At 43.6% G+C, this 20221-nt stretch overlaps 1 protein-coding gene and 1 long non-coding RNA gene across 4 annotated transcripts in view; one reads left to right on the top strand and one right to left on the bottom strand.

The window, feature by feature from the left end:
* LOC119021344 overlaps positions 1–20221 on the top strand; it is a 63148-nt gene that overhangs the window by 30114 nt on the left and 12813 nt on the right. For both annotated transcript variants that reach the window (XR_005075534.1, XR_005075533.1), the window contains exon 3: positions 14464–14580. This is a non-coding gene — a long non-coding RNA (uncharacterized LOC119021344). The remainder of the gene's footprint in view (positions 1–14463; positions 14581–20221) is intronic.
* LOC119021342 (plexin-A2-like) overlaps positions 9800–20221 on the bottom strand; it is an 87721-nt gene continuing 77299 nt past the window's right edge. For both annotated transcript variants that reach the window (XM_037101573.1, XM_037101574.1), the window contains 10 exons: positions 19548–19614; positions 18994–19140; positions 17876–18035; positions 17029–17132; positions 14471–14567; positions 13548–13747; positions 13234–13403; positions 12606–12818; positions 11930–12080; positions 9800–10341 (listed from right to left, as the gene is read on the bottom strand). In XM_037101573.1, coding sequence (XP_036957468.1) covers positions 10246–10341; positions 11930–12080; positions 12606–12818; positions 13234–13403; positions 13548–13747; positions 14471–14567; positions 17029–17132; positions 17876–18035; positions 18994–19140; positions 19548–19614 — 1405 coding nt within the window. In that variant the 3' untranslated portion in view covers positions 9800–10245. The remainder of the gene's footprint in view (positions 10342–11929; positions 12081–12605; positions 12819–13233; positions 13404–13547; positions 13748–14470; positions 14568–17028; positions 17133–17875; positions 18036–18993; positions 19141–19547; positions 19615–20221) is intronic.

The raw sequence follows: 20221 nt of genomic DNA, 5'->3' as shown, positions 1-20221 counted from the left end.
TATACAGAAAGACAATCTGGAAAACATTTCTACCACTGGCATCCTGTGATTTGAAGCCTATAGGCCCGGCTTCATATGGCTTTATTTGTTTATAGAATATTGACTGTTCTGCACATCTGTTGCAGCTTACGGCGTTTAAAAACACGGCCCCCTTTTACCCCTTTTAGCGGCCGCACTGTTTCTTCAGTAACAGTACAGTGCAATCATCATATATCTGCTCGTGCTGTAGATTATTTCTGACAGCAGTGTGTGTTTTGGTTTAGCTCGCCAGTGTGTTTTGACACTTTTTTTTTTTTTTTTTTTTCAGTTCCGTGCCGTGTGTGTGTGTTCCTCGGAGCATGTGTGTGAGAAGTATGATGGAGCCGTCTCAGGAGGATATAGGCAACCGGTTTGGATATCAAAAGAGGAGCGCTGTGCTTCTTTGTGCTCGTGCGTTCTCACGAGGAGTTCCCTCCAGATTTGCCCCCTATACTTTACAGACCGCAAAAATCCCGAGCTGTTGCCGAACATTTTGTCAACATGCCTTTTTTAAAAAAAAAAAAAAAAGCACTTGCAAAAAAGCCTTTCGTTCTTCTCTTTCCTTGTCTTTTGTACAATCATCATACGCGTTCGCACATGCACAGCTGTTTCTTATCGAAAACACTGAAATAAGAGAACAACACTTAATGTGTCATGTAGTCCCTGGGTGGGAACTCGCTTCTGATTGGCTGGTGGGAGTCGATTAACTTTTGATTCTTGGGCACCTGAAACTGTCTGTTGTCCATTCTGAATTAATGCACAGTAGGCTTTAGCTTTAGTGGTGTCGGCATCAGCTGGCTGCAGACACTCTGACGTTAGAGGTATATAAAAAAAGACAAAAAAAAAAAAGAATTGTATATCTCATTTACAACAGTCAGTGTTGTCTGTAAGCCATCACCTCACATCCCACCCCGGTGTGCAACTCGCTTCCTCGGGCTGCGACGATGACGAGAGCACATGGACTGTCACTTTGGGGAAAATGTTTTTTAACCCTCAAATTACATTTACTGATTTTCAACTCAACTTCAGCCAACTTCTTACCAGCGTAACCTTCGTATTCTGGCTCATAGCCGAGTCAAAGGGCTCTGTGAGCTGAGCGGTTGCTTTTAATGTAGGCGTATTTAACGTTCATTTGGAACTTGGGGGGGAAAAAACTGACCTCCAACAGGGAAAAAGGGTGCAATTGAAACGTCATCCAAGTCGGCACTCTGAGTGGAAGCCTGACTTCACTGACATAAACACAGATGACATCACAGCAATATGGCGTCACTGTGGTTACCGTTTCATTTCCATCCAGATGATTCACCATGAACTCTTTGCAACGTGAGGTAGGAGCTTACCACGCCGGTCTTTTCTTAAGTGCCCTAACCTGTTAAATCAGCTGCTGTAGTCACCAGCTCAACAAACTAACTGTGTAGTTTAGGGGAAGAAATTCTAATCAGAGGATACTGATTTATTTTCTTATTTGTTTACATGACCTTTAAGGATGACACAGTTTCATGCTGTTTTACTTTGTTTACACGTGGCGGACCCTGCCATCTTTCTAGCTTTAAACAGTGTTCTGAGGACCTTATTTTCCTCTGAGAACAGCTTGTTTGTTCAGTTGTGGAAAAGATAAATATTAAGAAGGCACAGTTTTTTTAATTTGTCAGTGAGCTTTGAGCGGTGATTACTAATTACTTTCTGGGGTGAAACTAGCCGAGCCGTCTGGATTAAGGTTCGTCTAACAGCCTGACTTGAGTCAGACAAAAATATTTCACTTCTTGGGTGTATTTTAGGCAAAAGGTCAGCGGTGTTTGATCCGAGAAGTCTTATTTTGCAGTAATGGAAGTTTTCGCTGCTAATTGGACGCCCCAAGGATCACTGAGGCTTGGCTGACAAATCACTTGGCTACTTTAAATGGCAGACTCCCCTCACTAACTAGAGAGCTTATTAGCAGAAAATGTCATGAATTATATTCTCTGAAGACATTTCTTTGTATTAGTTTTCCACATTCAGAACTCGGGGCTTTACTGACAAAACACGAGTTCAGCAGCAGATGAAAGACAGCCGCTTTTGTTCAAAATGTAAATCTTGTGAAATGTTTCGCGGTGGCAGCCGTGATCGCTGTTCATCCTGCCTGAGAGCTAAAGTTCACCAAAAATGGATTATTTGTCCATGCCTCAGGCAGAGCTCTGAGCAGGAAGTTGTAAAACAACAACTCTCCTAATGTGACAATCTTTTGTGGGGAGAGAAATTCTTTGCCAGACGTTCATAATTAACATTCAGAGATTCATGGTTCTGTTTTGACTCAAGTCGCAATAAAAGACGAAAAGGCAATCGACGTGTCCCTCTAAATTAATGAGGACATTTTCTTGTTCTCTTAATTTAGTTTTGATTAATTTATTTGTATCAACAAATGTGGACACACACACACACACACACACACACACACACACACACACACACACACACACACACACACACAATAATCACAAAAAACACATGCACGTTGGGACACACATTTTATGGTGCTTTGAAAATGGGAGCCATAAATCCGACAAAGCTCACTGATTGGCTGCGAAGGAGGGAGCCTGTGTGGAAGTGATTTCAGGAGTGAAGGAGGGAAGTTTTGGGAGGAGGAGGAGGAGGAGGTGGAGGAGGAGGAGGAGGAGGAGGAGTAGTGGGAGGGGATTTGGTTTCAAACTGCTGCAAATGTTGACCGTTACCTCTGCGGGCTGAGCAGCGAGGGCTCTGCCATCGAGAGAGCGGGAAGAAAAAGAAACGACAGGAAGAGGGAAGTGCCGCGTTGATGAAGTCACTTCTACCCAAAACAAAATGTGTGGTGACACTTCAGTGTGGCTTACCTGCAGCCGCAGGGTTCTCAGTGTCTCTGTGTCATGACACATACTATTTTTTGTGGCTTTTTGTGGTTGTATTTTACTCTGCGTGTTTCAATTTTATGCTACTTCACACATCTGCTTCACTTTATTCCAGAGGGAACTGTTGCAGATTTTGCAGCATTACATTTACTTTGCTTGATTAAGAATCCCTCGAGAAACATGATATTGTTTAAAATACAATCATTTGTTAAAGACTCATTTCTGGTTTAGTGGTGACCTCTTCATACTGGTCTTTTTGGGGCCTTGTATCATATTTTCGATGCCTGTGAGAGCCTGTTTCCACCTGGTATCAACATCCTCCAGCTCCACCTTGACCAGTTCAGAGCTACATGCACATTAATGCAGCAGTATTAACAATCTGATATTGTCAGAGACATCAGGGGACATCTTACAGCATACTTTTAGTACATTTGGTTGCAAATTATTATGATTTTACTCCAGTGTGAGTTTTACTTCTAAACTTACCACATAGAGTTTTAAACAGGTTATGAAACAGTCTCAGTTTCAGACCATCAGCGAGAAGAAGAAGAAGAAGAAGAAGAAGAAGGCTGAATCTAAGTAGTTGTTATACTTATTCTTAATAACTGTCACGGGTTAGGACTCAGACCAGGTCAGACAAATAGATCTATATTTATGGATTGCAGAGGACAAACTGTGGATTCTCACAGCCTGAGGAAAGAAGCTGCTCTGTGGTCTGCCTGTACAGTACAGCACGGGACAAAGTCAACTTTGTTTCGCTCTGTCCTTGGACCCGCCAGAATCAACCAAAATTTAAAGTTCCTTGTAGCGACTTTAGGTAAGGAGCACTTCTCTCACCACTGTTTACAGGACTGTCGCTCTGCAGATGTTCAGAGTCCGCCCTCGGGGCTGCAGAGCCGGAACAGACACTCCTTGTCACTGACTTACCCTTTGCCCTCCTCCTAAATCACATTTTCTCAGCCTCTCACATGATCCGTCTCTCTCTCTCTCTGCGAAATGAATGAAGAATGCTCATCCTGTTGCTGTCAGCCGGCTCCTCCTCGCTTGTGATAATAACTTTGTCCAGGAGATGGCACCAGTAGACTGGCGTGCTTGGCCAGATCCACCTTACTGGACACCAGCTCCATCATTACATCATTAAACCCTTGATTTATTGCCTCCTACTGTATACATTGTGGAGCTGAAACCTGTGTCCCCCTGCACATATTTAAAGAACCCAGCTGTTAGCGTTGGGAGTGAGTGATGGCGGCAGTTATGACCGCAGTCTGTAAGTGACCATGTCATCGGTGGTGGACAAAAGAGACACTGCTCCAGCAATTTGGGGAAATAAAATGCCGTCACGGATTAGCTCATCCAGTAAATCCCGAGGCAAGTTGTTACCGATGGAGGCTGGGCTGTGGCCATCAGGGATTCTTTCAACTTGATTTGGACAGCTGTCTTCTGTCCTTGGCAAGAACAAACATATCAGCGCATGTTTGATTGTGTGTGCACACACTGATAATGTAGTGTGCATTTAATTAAAGCGACAGGAGACCGATGCTCGCAGACCTCAATCGCCCCGAGGCTGCGTTTCAGCGGCGCTCAAAGGCAGTTTGATGCTTCACTGTACAGGCGAGGACGTGGACATATTGGACGGGAATAAACAAAGGTGTGAGATGTTTTACGTCTGTGTCCACCGAGTAGCGCACTAACGATTAGTCGATTAATCGTGTGGTCGGTCACGAGAAGATTAATCGCCAACTATTTGGATAATCGATTAGTTGTGCCAGACATCTTTAAAGCAAAAACGTCAAACATTTTGTTGGTTCCAGCTTCTTAAAGGATTTGCCGCTTGTCTCTGTCACTTATGATGGTAAATGAATGACTTGTTTTTGGATTGTTGGTTGGACAAAGAAGTGATTAGAAGACACTTGGAAACTGTGATGATTTTTTCAATGACGTTAGCCAGTTAAAAAAGAAGCAGGAGGAGATTGTCACTTTTGTCCACAGGGGCCTCCAAAATCAACGGAATATCAAAGTTCCTTGTAGTAGCTTTGAATTAATCATTTTTCTCGGACATGCAGTCGAAAAATCTGAGCACATTTTATTGGCAGTGCTGTAAAACCCAGAAAAGCTGTGAATTTCGACATTTTGGTGTGTGTTGCGAAAGTGTTGCTGTTGTTATCGTGTCCTCCGCTGTTACTATGCACAGAAGCATAAAGAAACGTTACCTTGCTTTCATGCATTTAATAATATGATAGCCCAGCTCCCACGCTGAGGTGAAGGACACTGAAGCAGAGCCTCGTCCATTGACTATTAACACAAACTCTGCCGGCTTTGTTCAAGGTGCATGGTGCGAGTCCGAGGCCTTTTTTTTTTCTCTTTTTTTTTCTCCATTCAGCATTCCTTCCACAGTTTGAGCCACAGTTTGAATTATTCTTCAAGATCTGCAGTCTGCATGTACGGTCCATTTTCCCATGAATCAAGCGCTCGGGGCGGCGGGAGAAGCTGAGCAGTATAAACCTTGCATTGTACGGCCGGCGATTTCCACATAAATTAAGCATTTGTGTTGTTGTTTTTACTCTGCGTCTGGTCTATAATGCAGCTGCATCAATCATCGGGTGAAATAGAATGAGATATTATGACAAGTGTCAGGGATTGATTGAAGAATAATGGGTTTCTAATGGCTGTAGTTGCTCCATAAACCTGTCTGGTACCATCCAGTCTATCAAGGAGCTATCCTGCGGCTCGCTCAGCTGTCAGTGCGGGAGGTTGGAGTCTTAATGATCCTCTTCTGTGCTTGTGTGTGAGAATGTGTGTGTGTGTGTGTGTGTGTGTGTGTGTAGTAAGTAGGGAGGGATTGCTGGCTGCTGAGTACAGGCACTCTGACAAGCAATGAGAGAAGAGAGGGAAGACGATGGGTTAGAGCCTGGCAGGTGTACAGAGGACCCTTCAATGCGCCGGTGACACCCCCACCTGGATCTGACAGGTACGGGTTGGGAGGCCTGGATGTTCATACAACCCTCCCTCCCCCCCTCAACTCGCCTTCCTCCCCTCCCCTCCCCTCTGCTCTGCTCGCCCAGAGCCTCCAGGGTTAAACATGAATAATGAATTCCCGGCTCCTTATGGCAAGTGCTCAGGAGCCCCTATATGCTGCTCACATGTCATACCAAATACTGTCACAGTGTGAAGCTACTCTTCGCTGATGAGAGGCTCTTCATCATCAAATAGCTTTGTTTGTTTTTTTTCAAGTCAAATTCAAAGGGATTTAGTACATTTCTCCAGGATGTTTGTTTGTTGCTTTACAAGCTCCTTTTGTAAAACAAAAGTGGGTCTAAATGGCGCGATATGCTGCACATGTACACGTGACCGTAACAACTAGTTGTGGCCACAATTGTGAACCATATATTTCCTTTGGACCCTGTTACTTCCTGATGACGCATGATAAAGGAAACATTAAACACATTTTCTTCATTTCATTACTGACTGCACTCCCCCCCTCCCTTTTTGTGGAAGATAAACAAGCTGGCAGTGATTTTTCCATCTGCATTCCTTATGCTGACTCCAGGTTAAAGGGTAACTCCGCCAGTTTTACTCATCACAGTGTGTTTACAGGTCCCGTGGAGTACTGCTGCATACTGCTCCCCCCCCTTTTTTTTCACACATCTAACACTTCTTAATGTGTAAAATTGGTCGCACTACCCTTTTAAGAACAGATTTGGCTGCTGGTTCTGGTAACACAACGCCCTCTTCCTGTGCAGCCCTGCTGAACAGAGCTGCAGGACACTGTCACTGTCTCACGATTTGCGCTTGATTGAAGTTAAAATCTTACACATTCTGATACTGTTATTTTACTCTACGTGGAAACTTTACACTTAAAAATAAAAAAATAATACCGTAAGTGCCTCCACTTCAACTATTATAATGATCAATGATGTATTTATGTTAAGTGCTCAGAGTGTTGCAGTATCTGTAAGTGTACGGGGGTCCCTGTTCTGTTTAAGCCAGATAATGCAATTTCTCATTGATAAAAAAAAAGCATTTTATCTTCCATATGTGCAGATGTCAGTGGAGGGTTACCATCACGGCCAACAATTATGTTAATTTCCAAGTACAAATGCTGATTGATTGACGTACCCCAGGGAATTCAGGTTGATCTCTGACACGACTGTTGCATTAAGAGCCCTCCCGTGAAAACCCAATAACAGTTTAACTATCAAATTAGCATGCGAGTGGTCCGCTAACACAATAACAATAGATTATCCAGTTACGTGTGGCAGAATTCAGATTGTCTTAAGGATGACCTCACGTCTAACAGCAGCAGACATTTTGTCTAAAAAAGTACATGTCAAAGTTGATTCCATGAGTTATGACCTGGTTTTTATGTAATGCTGAATTTAAAGTCATAGCTGGAATAGAAACGTACTTTCCATATGAATGCAGCGGTTTGAGGACACAAGGTTTTGATCGGCCCGGCCTTCAGTTTAGGATTCAACACTTTCCAGTTTCAGTGTAGCGTCACCACGAATGAACACCAGGCGAAAAATCGTTTTCATCAGCTGCGCATTTAATGTATAACAACAGTACAAAGTGAATCTTTTTCGCTTGCAAAATAGGAGTGTTCTTTATGTACAATATTTATACAATAATATATAGTTTAAAAAACATTACAGTTTAAATGTCTGACAGTTTATTGCACAACACATTTATAAATTATCATCATCAAACCACACATGAAACAGATGAGTCCTCTGTCATATTTCAACACGTAACAGGAAATGTAATTATTATTTCTCTTATTTTTCTCTTGTTCTTCTAGATTAGCATGAGTCAAGGTCCTGTGGGGAGTACAATAACCCCACTGATACTGAAATGGTAAAAAAAAAAAAAAAGAAAGAAAGAAAAGAGCAGTGTTTCAGAAAGACACTGCAGCCCAGTTGCCAGAATGAACGTTGGCCGCGTACGTTTCTGTGAACCCAAGATATGTCGCAGTTTTATGTTTCTTTTGGTTCGGTTGTGTTGGTGTAAGAAATATCATGTTTAAGCTTGAAGCCTAATTCGAGAAACTCTGGTTTTGTTGCAGTAACACAGCTGGAAACGTCCCGCCATCTTGAACTGTGGTGTCTCGTCTTGGCGGTCGTCTCGGCTAGCTGCGACGCTGCAATCATCCCCTCACGTCGATGTGAATGTTATATGACACGTCTGAACATATCTGTGGTTTGCAGAAACGTAAAAAAAATACCAATATTGTCCTCTGGCGACCGGGGCGAGACGTTGATAGACAGTGACTTATTAATGTGGAGCAATGAAACCGCCTCAAGCACAGTAAGAAGTTTATCTTTCACCGCCGCAATGGGTGAAACACAAACAATCAAAAATTCCAACCCTGAACTGATGTGACACCTCGGGCTGAATATTTCATTGTGATAATCGTTTTCAAAAGTTTAGATATGGCACTCTATAAATACAGCAGCAAGAAGACAACAAGCAGTCGGGTAAAATGTACATCTGAACGCAAAACTAAAAGTCGGACGCCGGAGAATGGAAACAGTCGGGATGTAAAGCGAAGGTAGTGCCGTGAAGCGACAAACTGATGTTTTAATGAATGGACTTTACAAGGACCAACCTGCTGATCCGAGCACATTAACCATTAACCACAAATCCACTCTGTGCCCAAAATACTAGGAACATTCACCTGTCACTGGGCTGTCACCCCATTGCAGCCCAAATGTAACCTCCTTCTCCGGCTTGTTTCCTACGTTTGACTTCCAGGTTACGTTCAATGTGAATTCATTGGGGAAAAATCAATAAGGCATCAGCGCCTTCATCTAACTTAATCCGAGCAGATTAGCTCACAGGAGCAGCAGGTGTTCTTAACATCTCGTACACTCGGTGCATTTCAAGTATCACGCCTTAAATGTAAACAATGACTGATGAGGCGGGGGAGGAGGAAGAGGAGGAGGGGCGGCGGCGGCGCTGTTGGCCGGGGGTTAGGCTAATCTGATCAGACTTATAGCGTCATTAATCATGCTTTCTGCTACAGTTCAATTTGGTCTCCACTTATCTTTGAATGGTTGAATTGGTGGTCCATAGATCATCACTGTACGAAAAAGAAAAAAAAAAATTCCCATCTCAAATGGGATCTTTTCCGTACAATGGCGTGTATTATTAATGGTTTCTACAGGGGGGGCCATTTAACATGAATGAAACATGAGACATTAAATTTGGCACAAAAGCCGGGGATTGGGTCTGGAAATATCTCTACATATATTTCACATCTGAAGGTAATGCCTCCTCAGCGTTTTATTATTTAAGAGCTGGACCCTCATCTCGTCTCTGATGAATTTTGTGTATGTGCAGTTCAATCCCCGGCAGAGTCGGAAAATCTTCCTTCGAAATAAAAACTAAACTCATGACGGGGAACTTCAGGTGAGGGGGGAATGAAAAGCAACAATGCCAGAGTCTTTAGTTTCTTCTTCTTCTTCTTCTTCTTTTTTTTAAAGCCTTTTTAAAGGCAACAGGACAAAAAGGCTTAACAATGCAAAGTCACACATCTCTGCTCCGAAATGGCTCCGAATGGCGATGTCACTCCAAGCCCACGTGATATGTAGTGCGAATAAGCGTCCTTCATCTTTGACATATAAAAAAGTACGTCGAGTCTTTTCTCACCACATGTGCCGTCCCATTAAATTGGCTCCTGTCTCCGTCGAGCTCCTCCAGTGACTTTTCAAGTTGAGTCATTCTTTATTAAGTGCTGTTTCTCTTCAGAGCTCCAGCCAGGCCACACGCACACACAGTTAGTATAAGTACCCACTACAAAGACCAGCCGTTACCCAGCGGAAAAGAATTGGCTGCGAATTCAGCAACTGTGATGGCCCAAATCCTCTTTCTCTCTCTCCCTCTGTCTCTCCCTCCCTCCCTCCCTCCCCAGGAGCCTTTTTAGACGTTGGATGTTTGCCTGTTGGAGTTTCTTCTGAAAAAAAAAAAACTAAAAAAAAAAACCGATGACACTGGATTCAAAAGTCGTGCTTTGGGACGATCCGCTGTTTGATGTGTTCAGTGGGGCTTTTTTTTGTATGTACAACTGTATGCATGTGTGTATCTATATATATGCATGTGTGTTTGTGTCTCTTTGTTTATACAGTAGGTCCATTGAGTCTGCAATGTCTGTCAGTGTGTGTGTGTCAGTGTGTATAAGTGTTAATGTTTGATCATATGTCTGCATACATGCACCTAATTTGTTCCTTCATGTGCACTGCTCTGCCCCAAAGTGTGTTGCAGCTGGGTTTTATAACTCCTCTGTTGTTGTATGTTTCAGGTGTGTGTGTGTGTGTGTAGTGTGTGCATATTGTATGTGTCTGTATATGTATATAGGTGTGTGTTTGTCTCAGCTCTCTGTAGACATGGCTGAGATGATCTGCTCCACTTTATACGCCAACTTCTGCTTCTGGGCCTGTTCGTCCTGCTCCAGTGCCTCGATGATCTAAAAAACACACACACACACACACACACACACACACACACACACACACACACACACACACACACACACACACACACACACACACACACACACACACACAGTGAAACCAAGGATACGAGGCACATTGTCGGTCAGCTATGAAAATCATTTCAATATTCACATTATGAGTCGAACAAACACACAACAGATCTGCAACCACAGCTTCCACCAGTAATTCTACTTGAATTGCTGAGTACAGTGTACATTTTAATCCATTTGATTAGAAGTTAAGTTTCAGGATCATCCGAGCAGGTTGACTTGAATTAATCATCACGGATTTGGTTAATTAGAATTCAGCGCAAATGAATAAACATTAGCGAAAGCCTGTTATGTAACTCAGATATAACAGAAGCTTATCAGGCAAAAAAAAAAAAAAAATGGCAAACAGGCTTTGCTTTGCTTTTCCCATGTTTATACCATTGTGAGTAAAATACTGAAATAATGTGGACGTGAGCTGTTGGCTGACAATACACATTTTAAAAACACCACCTCAGGCTTCAAGACATTGTGATCAACATTTTTCACTTCATTCAACAACAATAAACATATTTAAATCACTAATTTCAGGGCAGTTTATAAGCCTTTAAAGGTCTACTATGAAAGATTTGCCCTAAACAACAATGACAAACGCACAAATCTTTCAGTCATCATTTCTCACCCACGACAAGGTGGCGTCTGTGTCTGCTTGTGGTTAGCATTATTAGCATTAGCATCATTTTCTATTTCATTTTCTTTCCGTTGAGCAGCCAGTACAGATGAGGTTGTCTTTCTGTCTCTTTCTTTTGCTCTCTGTCTGTTAATAAAGAGCTCGTCTGTTTGACTGAGGGTGGGGCTGAGCTACATACACACACATACGCATACACACAGGCAGAGCAGATAATCAAACGGTGGACCCGAGCACAAAATCAGGAGGGCGGTGTGAAAGTGCGGGCTGGTTAATTTGTGCTTTAGAATGCAGCCGTCCTGGAACAATCAGAAAATAACATTATTTCCCTGATTCACTACTTTGTCTTTGCTAATGCCGCTCACTGTCTCCATACACTCTCTCGCTGGCTCAGCCATTGCTGCTCGCTCTCTCTCTCTCTCTCTCTCTCCCTCTGGTGTGTGTGTTTCCAACCAGAAACCAACAAATCCCAATATTATGTCTTCAAGTCCAGTATTCACTCAACCTTTAGCTCGGCCTTGCACCAGCCCCTGAGGGAATTATCTGCTTCTTTAGTGGCTAAATTCTCCACTTTGTTCACCAGCTACGCACAAACTTTGTCTGCCTGCTGCTTGGAGCGTTTATCAGAGCCGAACAGAGCCACCAACACACAGCTGTTTTTTTTTTTATATAAAACGCTCTTAAAGCTTGTGAGGGGAACTCAAGAGCCTGGTGATAATTCTTTTTGGCTGCGAGCAACACAATTTGCAGCAGGCATATTCATTTTATCGTTTGTTAGTATAAAAATGTGGATTATAGCTGTTTTTGATATGAGAAAATGTTAACTGCAGTCAGCTAACCACAGCAGCAGGACTTCTATGATATAGCGTGTTTAGCGAGCCTCACCTCTTGGCTGTACTTGCTGACGTAAGCGTAGATCTCATGGAGGGCACTGAGCATGTTGAACTCACTGGAGTGAAGGCGGGCCTGTTCAGCCAGATAGGCATTCATATCCTGATCACTGATGGCAGGCAGGCGGTTGATGTCAGCGTAGTACCTGGGAGGAAACACGCACACACACACACACACAGGCTGTCAGAGTCAAGGGCATGGTAAAGCGTATCAGAGCTTTTTCTCCTCACTTGGATTCAGCCTTTCACTGTGGAAAAAGTCAAAAGAATATCAAATGCTAAAGGTGTCAGTGAATCTGAGGTGTTTTGTCAGGAGAATAAGGAAACGCATCACTCACTGCGTTTACTCATTTAGACGTCAAACGGCAGCAGCACACTGTTTCATATATACAAAAAAATTAAAAAAAACGCACAGCCTCGTACGACTTTACTTCACTTAACTACACTTTCACTCGGTCGCTCCACACCCTGTTAAGCTGCGTGATTAATTGTGTCGCAATCTGCAGTCCAAACTCGCTGCGATCCCTTTTATACATTATAGATCGCTTGCACCAAACTAGAGAGGCGATGACGTACAAAGATTCCTCAGTTTGAAGGATTTCATCACATTTTCACATTTTTCACTTTCTACCCTTGTGAGGCGCATTTGTCTTTGCGTCGCACATACGCACCTTTCTACCCAGCTTTTGTAATGCGGTATGTCCTTGGCATAGAGTAGCTTGGTGGAGGGGGAGTCTTTGCCCAGACGGTGTTCAGAAGTTGAGCACGAGTCCATGAAAGTCTGGGCCACCACGGACAGACAGGCGTCCGTGATGCTGCTTTTATGGATGTCGAACACAAACTGGGGATTCTTGATCACATTCACCCAGAAGCGCAGGGGCAGGCTGCAGATATCCAGAGATGAGACAGAGGGAGAGAGGGGAAGATTTTTTTTTATATATATACTTCTTTAGTCTTCAGATTTTTTGTACTTCAAGAGGTTGCTTTTTGGTTCTTCCTCTGAGCAATCCCATAGTGACTTTCCGAATTGACTTAAGTTGTGAAAACGAGACATTGCTGAAGTTTAGGAGACTTTATTAGATGGTATTTGGAACTTTACAGAGAAGCTACAACAGCACAAAACACCAGGGGATGAGATAAATAAAACATACGGTGCACCCTGGCGTTAATAGGACGATCAATAATCAGAAATTATAACTCAGAATCAGAGTCTAAAGATCTGAAGTTTTTCTGTAGGTAACACTGCAAGCAGACTTGTTAAAGAAGGTAAATGAATGTCAGACAGCGTCTCTTTCTCACCAGTTGCTCTTCCACGTGTGGCGGACGTCCATGTCATGGATGCCGTGGCGGTCGGCCTGCTCGTCCAGGAAGTCAAACATGTATTTGATTGCTAGAGGCAGCGCGGTGCCCCGACACACGGTGCTGAACAGGGTCTCAAACAGATCGTCCACAAACTTCTGCAGCGTGCCCTGTAGAATCAGTTGCGTACAGTTAAGACATGTTTTCTTTTCATTCAAAGCTTTGATTGCTAATGTTGTCTCATACTGTTCAGTAATCGACAGGATCAGTACTGCTGTTGAACATATGTCTATAATATTCTCGTTCTGCTGCACCTTCGTTGCTAGCAGCCTCGTCAGGTAGATCTCAGACACCATCTTGCTCCCGCGCTCGCCCTCCTTCTGGTCCCCGTGGTCGTGGTTTTTGACCAAGTGCCAGACTTTGACCCCGCTCTCCAGGTCAGGGGTCAGCATGGGCACACGGGAGTGGGGGCTGTCCGGGCTGGTGGGCGTGGAGCGGAAGGGTACGTCCACACCTAGACGGGTCACGTATGGAGAAAAACATACGTTACAAAATGCTCCAGATGGAGTTTGTAGGAGAGGAGCACGTCTCATTTTGGTCAAATGAAGGGAGAGTCGCGTTTTGTTTGTTTTTTTCAGAATTGCAGTTATTGGCATCTGCAAGTGAGCAAAGGTTCGACGTGCGCTCTTAGACAGTATAATCATTTGCTGTCATTATTTCAGCGGTTGTCATGGTAACGATAACGACCTGCTAAAAGGTTGTTTTTTTTTTTTCTTTCCGTCCAGGCTATGGCCCCGTCTTTCTGTCAGCCTGTGTTGTTTGTTCTCTGCTCCTGTTTGTTACAGCGCGTTGTGCTTTTTTAAAAAGGAAAAATGACTTGAAATCTAACATGACTATCGGTGTGATCTGCTGCTTCGGAGAGGTGATTTGAATCAAAATTTAGATCAGCCAAGGACTAAAATGACTGGGTTTCATCTTGTCCTGATAAAACATACACATACACCGCATAAAGACTAATGATTAGTCTAAACATAATTGATTTAAAGGTGACAGAATGTGTTTTGATTCTGCACCGGTACAGGAAACTAATGTTGCATCTCTTTATCTAATGTGCTGTATGAAAGTATCTGCTAATGTGCTCGTAACAGACTGATAAGTGACAGCGACAGATGGTGCAACGCTGCTGGAAGTTGGATGAATGAAAGAAAAATATTTGCATCTCTTAAACAGCACTGACCGTATCTGCTGATGCTGCGGGGGAAGCTGGCCGACGAAGGGATGTTGAAAGAGGACATCTGTTTGGGCACCAAGGCCACCACGCAGCGCTCAGACACCTGGAAGACAAAGGTAAAGCCTGCTATTTTTTTCTTTCTTTGTTGGTTTTTTTTTCTATGATTTTGTGGCTTGCAGCTGTTTCCTCAAAAGTAATCACGGCTGGAATTTGGAGAAGAAAAAAAAATCACAGACCAGGGATTTGTGAAATTATGACTCAGAGGGTTTTTTTCATGGGAAGTCAGATGTATAAAGGGAGTGGGCTTAAGTTCAAGGTGGATGCTCTCACTAAAAGTCAGTTCAGAGTTATGTACGCTAACATATACTCTGAGTGTGGAAACCCATACTGTTATTTAAAATACGCTGTTGCTACAGGCGAGACTAGCAGTGGCATCGATTAAACCCTTCAAGCAGCTATTGCTGATAATAAAACTGAGCATTAAATTGCTGTCGGAAAAAAAAGGGTTATAAGATTGCTTTTCAACGCACTTCCCCAAGGCCGTCATATATTATCCACAATATCCATTGCAAATAAACACCCATACGTGTCTAAAGAAATAGAAAAAAAGAGATTCTGCGTATTGCTCCTGAGAATCATCATGACCTTGAATTTGAGTCCAGTGATCGTTGTCTGGACATTCACTGGTACGCTGCAAGCGGGAAGTGCTCAAATCTATCCATCTGCCAAACTGTAAAAACTGAATATAAAGCAGGGCTCAACAATCAGGGTTGCCTGCTTGCCTGGAGGCACATGAACTGCTGCATCAAGCTAGTAAATCTAGCAACTTACTTGCCCGAGAAAGGATTGAACACATAGTGAATATGGAGTGAGCCGTCTCTCTTCCTTGGCAGCAGGTAGAGACATTTATGAGCTGACGCACAAGCAAAACCTTCAGCATGCAAGAATGTTTGCTGGGTCTCATCCACGACACACTATGTTTTCATTCTGATTTATTTACTTAGATAAAGTTTAAAAGGGTCAATTAAGTTTAATCTTTGTTGTTATTTGATATCCACTAAGAAATATAACAGTTTGTGTCGGTGCAAGTAAATCGTGACTTTGGGTAAGCAGATTTCTGACTCATCTGTCCAACCAGATCAGTGAGAAAACCCTTAACCTAATCCGTGTAGCTAAAAAAGATGTAGCCTATCACTAACTATCCAGCCTTAACCCAACAATATTACTGCAGTTATTTTTGCAACCTAAATGTAAAAAAACCTAAGAAGCACCAACCAGCAGTCAAACATCATAGCGAAATATGTAAATGTTTGTTTGAATCACCGGCTGCTGAATGTTGGCTAAGCGGACAGTTTGTCCGTACAGTAGGTCCAGGTAAATTCTGTCTACTGTAGCCGTGCTTGGCAGACGTGGCGAGGTCATCCTCAGTTTGAACAAAAGATTCATGCTGCTGTTGAGCATCAGCTTCACATGCAGTTAATACAAATCCAGCTTAGCGGCAGAGCAAACACTTCCACACCTGGCAGAGAGATTAAGAATGTAAGAATGAAACTATTCTCCTTGAAAGATAACAAGGGAGTATATTCCTCTTTTGTCAAAACACACATTTGGTGCAGAATATTCAGATTTCCTTTTGTTTTCATTTTATCCACTTTGTTTAAACACACACACACACAAAAAAAAGCACTCTAGTGAAATATGTGCGCGGTACAGTCGTTCCAAAGCTGATCGTCATGACAAACGTTTGACAGACAAGGGAAACAGGGTGACTCATCGGAGGTTGGTGACCTGTGACGTCGCGTTTATGAGCTGGAGAAGGAGAAAAAAAAAAAAAAAGATGTCATAAAAGAGGCACACGAGGGCATGTTTGAGTCGACTAGGAGTTGCTTGTGACCGGGAGGTTAAAACAAACGTTGGCAGGGGTGAGCAGAGTGATATGAATATGGATGAGTAATCCTCTGTCCTTCATCAACAATACTTGCTGTAATGCCCTCCAGCAACTGGATAATTGCAGGGTTTTTTTTTTTTAAAAAATGATGAAAAAAGTTTCAAGGTGTACAGGAGGGAGTGTAAAAAAAGAGAGTGAAACGGCTTTGTGAGGTTCGTAAAGTAGGAGCTGAAACGATTGGGTGATGATGAAAGGCTGTTCTGAAACTGTCCTGATCATTTATGAATCACTTCTGTCACTTTTCAGACTTCTGGATTATGAGTGCCTCCTACTTTACTCACTACTTTGTAAACTGAATGTATTTTGGACTGTGGTTGGATAAAATGAGCTACTTGAGGCTTTTGGGAAATTGTGATGAATTTTATTCACTATTTTAACAATTCATCTATCAGTGGAGAAGATTATTGGGAGTTTTCATTGATTGTAAAAATAAACAATCCTGGTTGAATTCTTCGGAGCATCCTCAAAAGGCTCAGTCGTTCTCAAGTGAAGACAGGGCGAGGTTCAACACTTTGTGAGACACGCTTGTATAAAGGATGTTACTACATGGGCTAACGTACGTTCGCATAGCTTCCCAGCTTTTCTCGAAAGTCGTGTTGTAACATCATGAACAGACCTGGTAGTGCATGAGTGTGTTGAGTCTCTTCCAGTCGCTCTCTATCTTGGTGGTGATGTCCTCGTCCTGCAGGACCACGCGAGCTGTTCGACCCTGCCGCCACTCTGCAGGGGAAAATACAATCAACAGTGAGTGTGTGATGTGGACATATCGTCTAATGTCTCTCTGTGCTGCAGGTGAGGTCGCGTCCTCCTCGCGTTCCTGTGTCAGTTTGCTCTTTGAACCCTGCAGGTTGTCAAGCATAGCAGCCGAAATATCACCGAGACACTTCTTGACAATCAAAGTGACTCCACAAACAAAACACAAATGACACAGTGTCCTCACGGGTGGGGGGGGGGGATTTAAGATGCCCAAAGCAACAAGGAGAAACTGATCCTCTCCAAATCCCCAACCTGTGGAGAAAAAAAAAGCCCCTTAAGGTGTAAAACTGCAGACCTGAAGCGATATCAGCCACTAGTGACGAGATATCTTGTGCACTCCCTTTGAAGGTGCGTGTCGGCTGGATTTGTACCGAGTCATTCAGTGCCGGATGACATGTTGTGGGCGTAAGCCTAAGTGTAGGTGAGCTGTCAGTAAGGTTTAGCGTCAGTGTTGGTGAGTGTTGCTCTGGTTGGGGATGTAAACAGGTGTGGGGAGGGGCTGTCTCCCAGAAAACTGATGCTGAGCTCTTTGTTGATGTCACACGGGGAAACATCTCTGATAACTCCCCTGACATGCCCACTCTAAACCTCATTCTTCCCTCCTGTCACTGCGATGGTAGTCTGTGTTTCATCCCAGGTAATATACGCCGTATTAGCATTATGACTTTGGTGGTTTCAGAGTGTGATTGAATCCGGAGTAGCCTCACCAAGATCCATGTCTGCCGCCCGCGGTCGCTGCGAGTAGGGCATGTTCTTGTACACCGCATCCAGGATCTTCTCCTTCACCTGGGTAATGGTGTCACAGTTGAGAACCTTGACAGGGATTTCTGGGCTGTTCTCATTGTCTGGGTTCACACAGCTCAGCGTCTGGGGATGCAGGATGAAGAGAGACACGAGAGGAGGGCGTAGAGGAAGGGAGGGGAAAGAGAAAGAGACAGAGAGCGAGAGAGAGAGAGAGAGAGAAAGGTGTTACTTACAAGGATAGTCCTTTCATTACCTTCTCCTCACCAAACTGTCCTGGTGGAGAGGATCTCGGCCAAAAATGTAATTTCACACCTCCAGGATGTGGCTGTGCAGCTCTAGCGGGGGCATTAAACAAGTAATGAGACACAGCCTCTCACACTCTCCGACATGGATATCAGAGATGGTGTCATCCTGTCTCTGGCTGGCTCTGCGTCGGAGCTAAAGCCTGAGGGGGAACTTACTCTGACGGGTCGGCGGAGGAATCCAGCTGTCTTTAAATTTAAATCGAAAAGGTAAAAAAAGAAAGGAAAAAAAATGGCGTGTTGTTACACAGGTGGCCCGACCACATCACTCTTTACTGATTCCAGTCAATACACCAGTCAGAGTACCTGTCCACTCAGTATTCCTGGTTGTATTTATCAGTTAAAATGTGTCTTTATTAATTCTGTTGTATTATTTTTCTGCTAATTTGGGTTCTGGTCCTTGCAGTCTACCAGCGAACATGGACTTTACCGCACTGATGTTCACGTGAATAAGAAAAATGAAGCTCGGTTGCAGCTAATTGAAAGGCTGTGTCGATACTGGAAGGTCTTGTTTTCTTCAAATTGTTCTGAAGAAATCTTGTCAGGCTTCCCCTTCATCCTGATGAGACGGACACCTGGCCGCGCAAAAGATTATTTATCCACTGCCATCATTGAAACTATCCAAACAGTCGCAGCATTCATGAAATCACAAGCTCAGCCGAGGCACATGCCACCTTCCTGCGGTTCTGTCAAGGCTCTTCGCCAAGTGACAAACACAAATGAATACAGACAAAATGTAGTCCTTTTTTTTTTTCATCATTAATGTCTTTATGACTCACCAGCGTCTTGTATTCAATCTGCTGTCGAATGAGTTTGTCTTCACTGAGGGAATAGCGGGCCTCTCCAGTGATGGAGTCTATGGGTCCCTTCTCCATTTGCTGTTTGATGGCACAGAACAGCATGAAGAGAGGCTCGCCAGCACACTCCTTTGTTTTGGACGGGAACCCAGGGATTAGAGAGAAAGGTGGGAGAAAGGAAAACAAGACGTAGGAAAGAAGTGAAGGGAGGGAAAAGAGATCTGTATTCATCAGCGCAGACGATAAAGACTAAAGTAACTGGAGCCTGACACATCAAACACGGTAAAACGAAGCATTCACTGCCTTTTGAATTGCAAAGCTGGAGATAAGATTGACCCCACAGGTAAACACTATCCTTGCAACAATGTCCACGAAAACTCATCAATATCAGACAGTTAAAAACGACAGCCGCGACAAGAGAGCACACAGCAGCGGTTTATTCCCGAATCGATGCTCATAATTTTAAGAAGCACTGTCACAGTGTTATCACTCCGACACCTGCGGCGATAAGGTGCGAGATGGATTTCATTTTTTACCTTGAGAAATTTGTGGAGCAAGAAGGCAAACCAATTTGTCAGCATCTTCTCCGCCACGGACTCTGTTCTGCAAGACAAGAAGAAAGCACGTTCATTTGTTAGCAAGAGACGTCCCACAGAGAGCCGGAGTGCGTTATTTTATAATTTAAGATGCAGAAGAGCCCGACATTGTCGGAAAACCCCCCCAAAAAACCCATGACATGGAGAGTTTTGCGGAGGACTAGCATCCTTTACCCAGCCGCTCGGTCTCAGAGGACGCTTGCTCTGATATATTGTAAGTTAAGTGCTGCTGGAGCAGAACATATTTGGGGCATGACATAATTGTGCAGACACAACTTAGACGTCCACTTCAAGCCCCTCCACTCTGTTTCTTCCTCGCTGTGCCTGCACTTAGCTACACGCGTACAGATGGGAAAGATTTTATCATTTACCGTAGTAAATCCTTTAAATCATGTAACAGTACCCCTTGAAATGGCGTATAAGCCCTCCCTAATCTGAATCTTATCCAGAGCCCGCAGCTTTATAGCCACCAGTCACTCTCCCTCTCTAACCTGCTGTCTGTCACTTCCTTATTTCGGTCCTCACCTGCTTTTCAAACCTAACCAGTGTTGACTCTTCTGTTGACGGCAATCCCATTAAATTTTTGAGTTTTTCAGCCAGAGCAGCATGTTTGG

The sequence above is a fragment of the Acanthopagrus latus genome, chromosome 6 (genome assembly GCF_904848185.1).
Source record: "Acanthopagrus latus isolate v.2019 chromosome 6, fAcaLat1.1, whole genome shotgun sequence".
Classification (NCBI taxonomy): Eukaryota; Metazoa; Chordata; class Actinopteri; order Spariformes; family Sparidae; genus Acanthopagrus; species Acanthopagrus latus.
The sequence above is the reverse complement of the archived record's forward strand: the minus strand, read 5'-3'. Positions and strand labels throughout refer to the sequence as shown.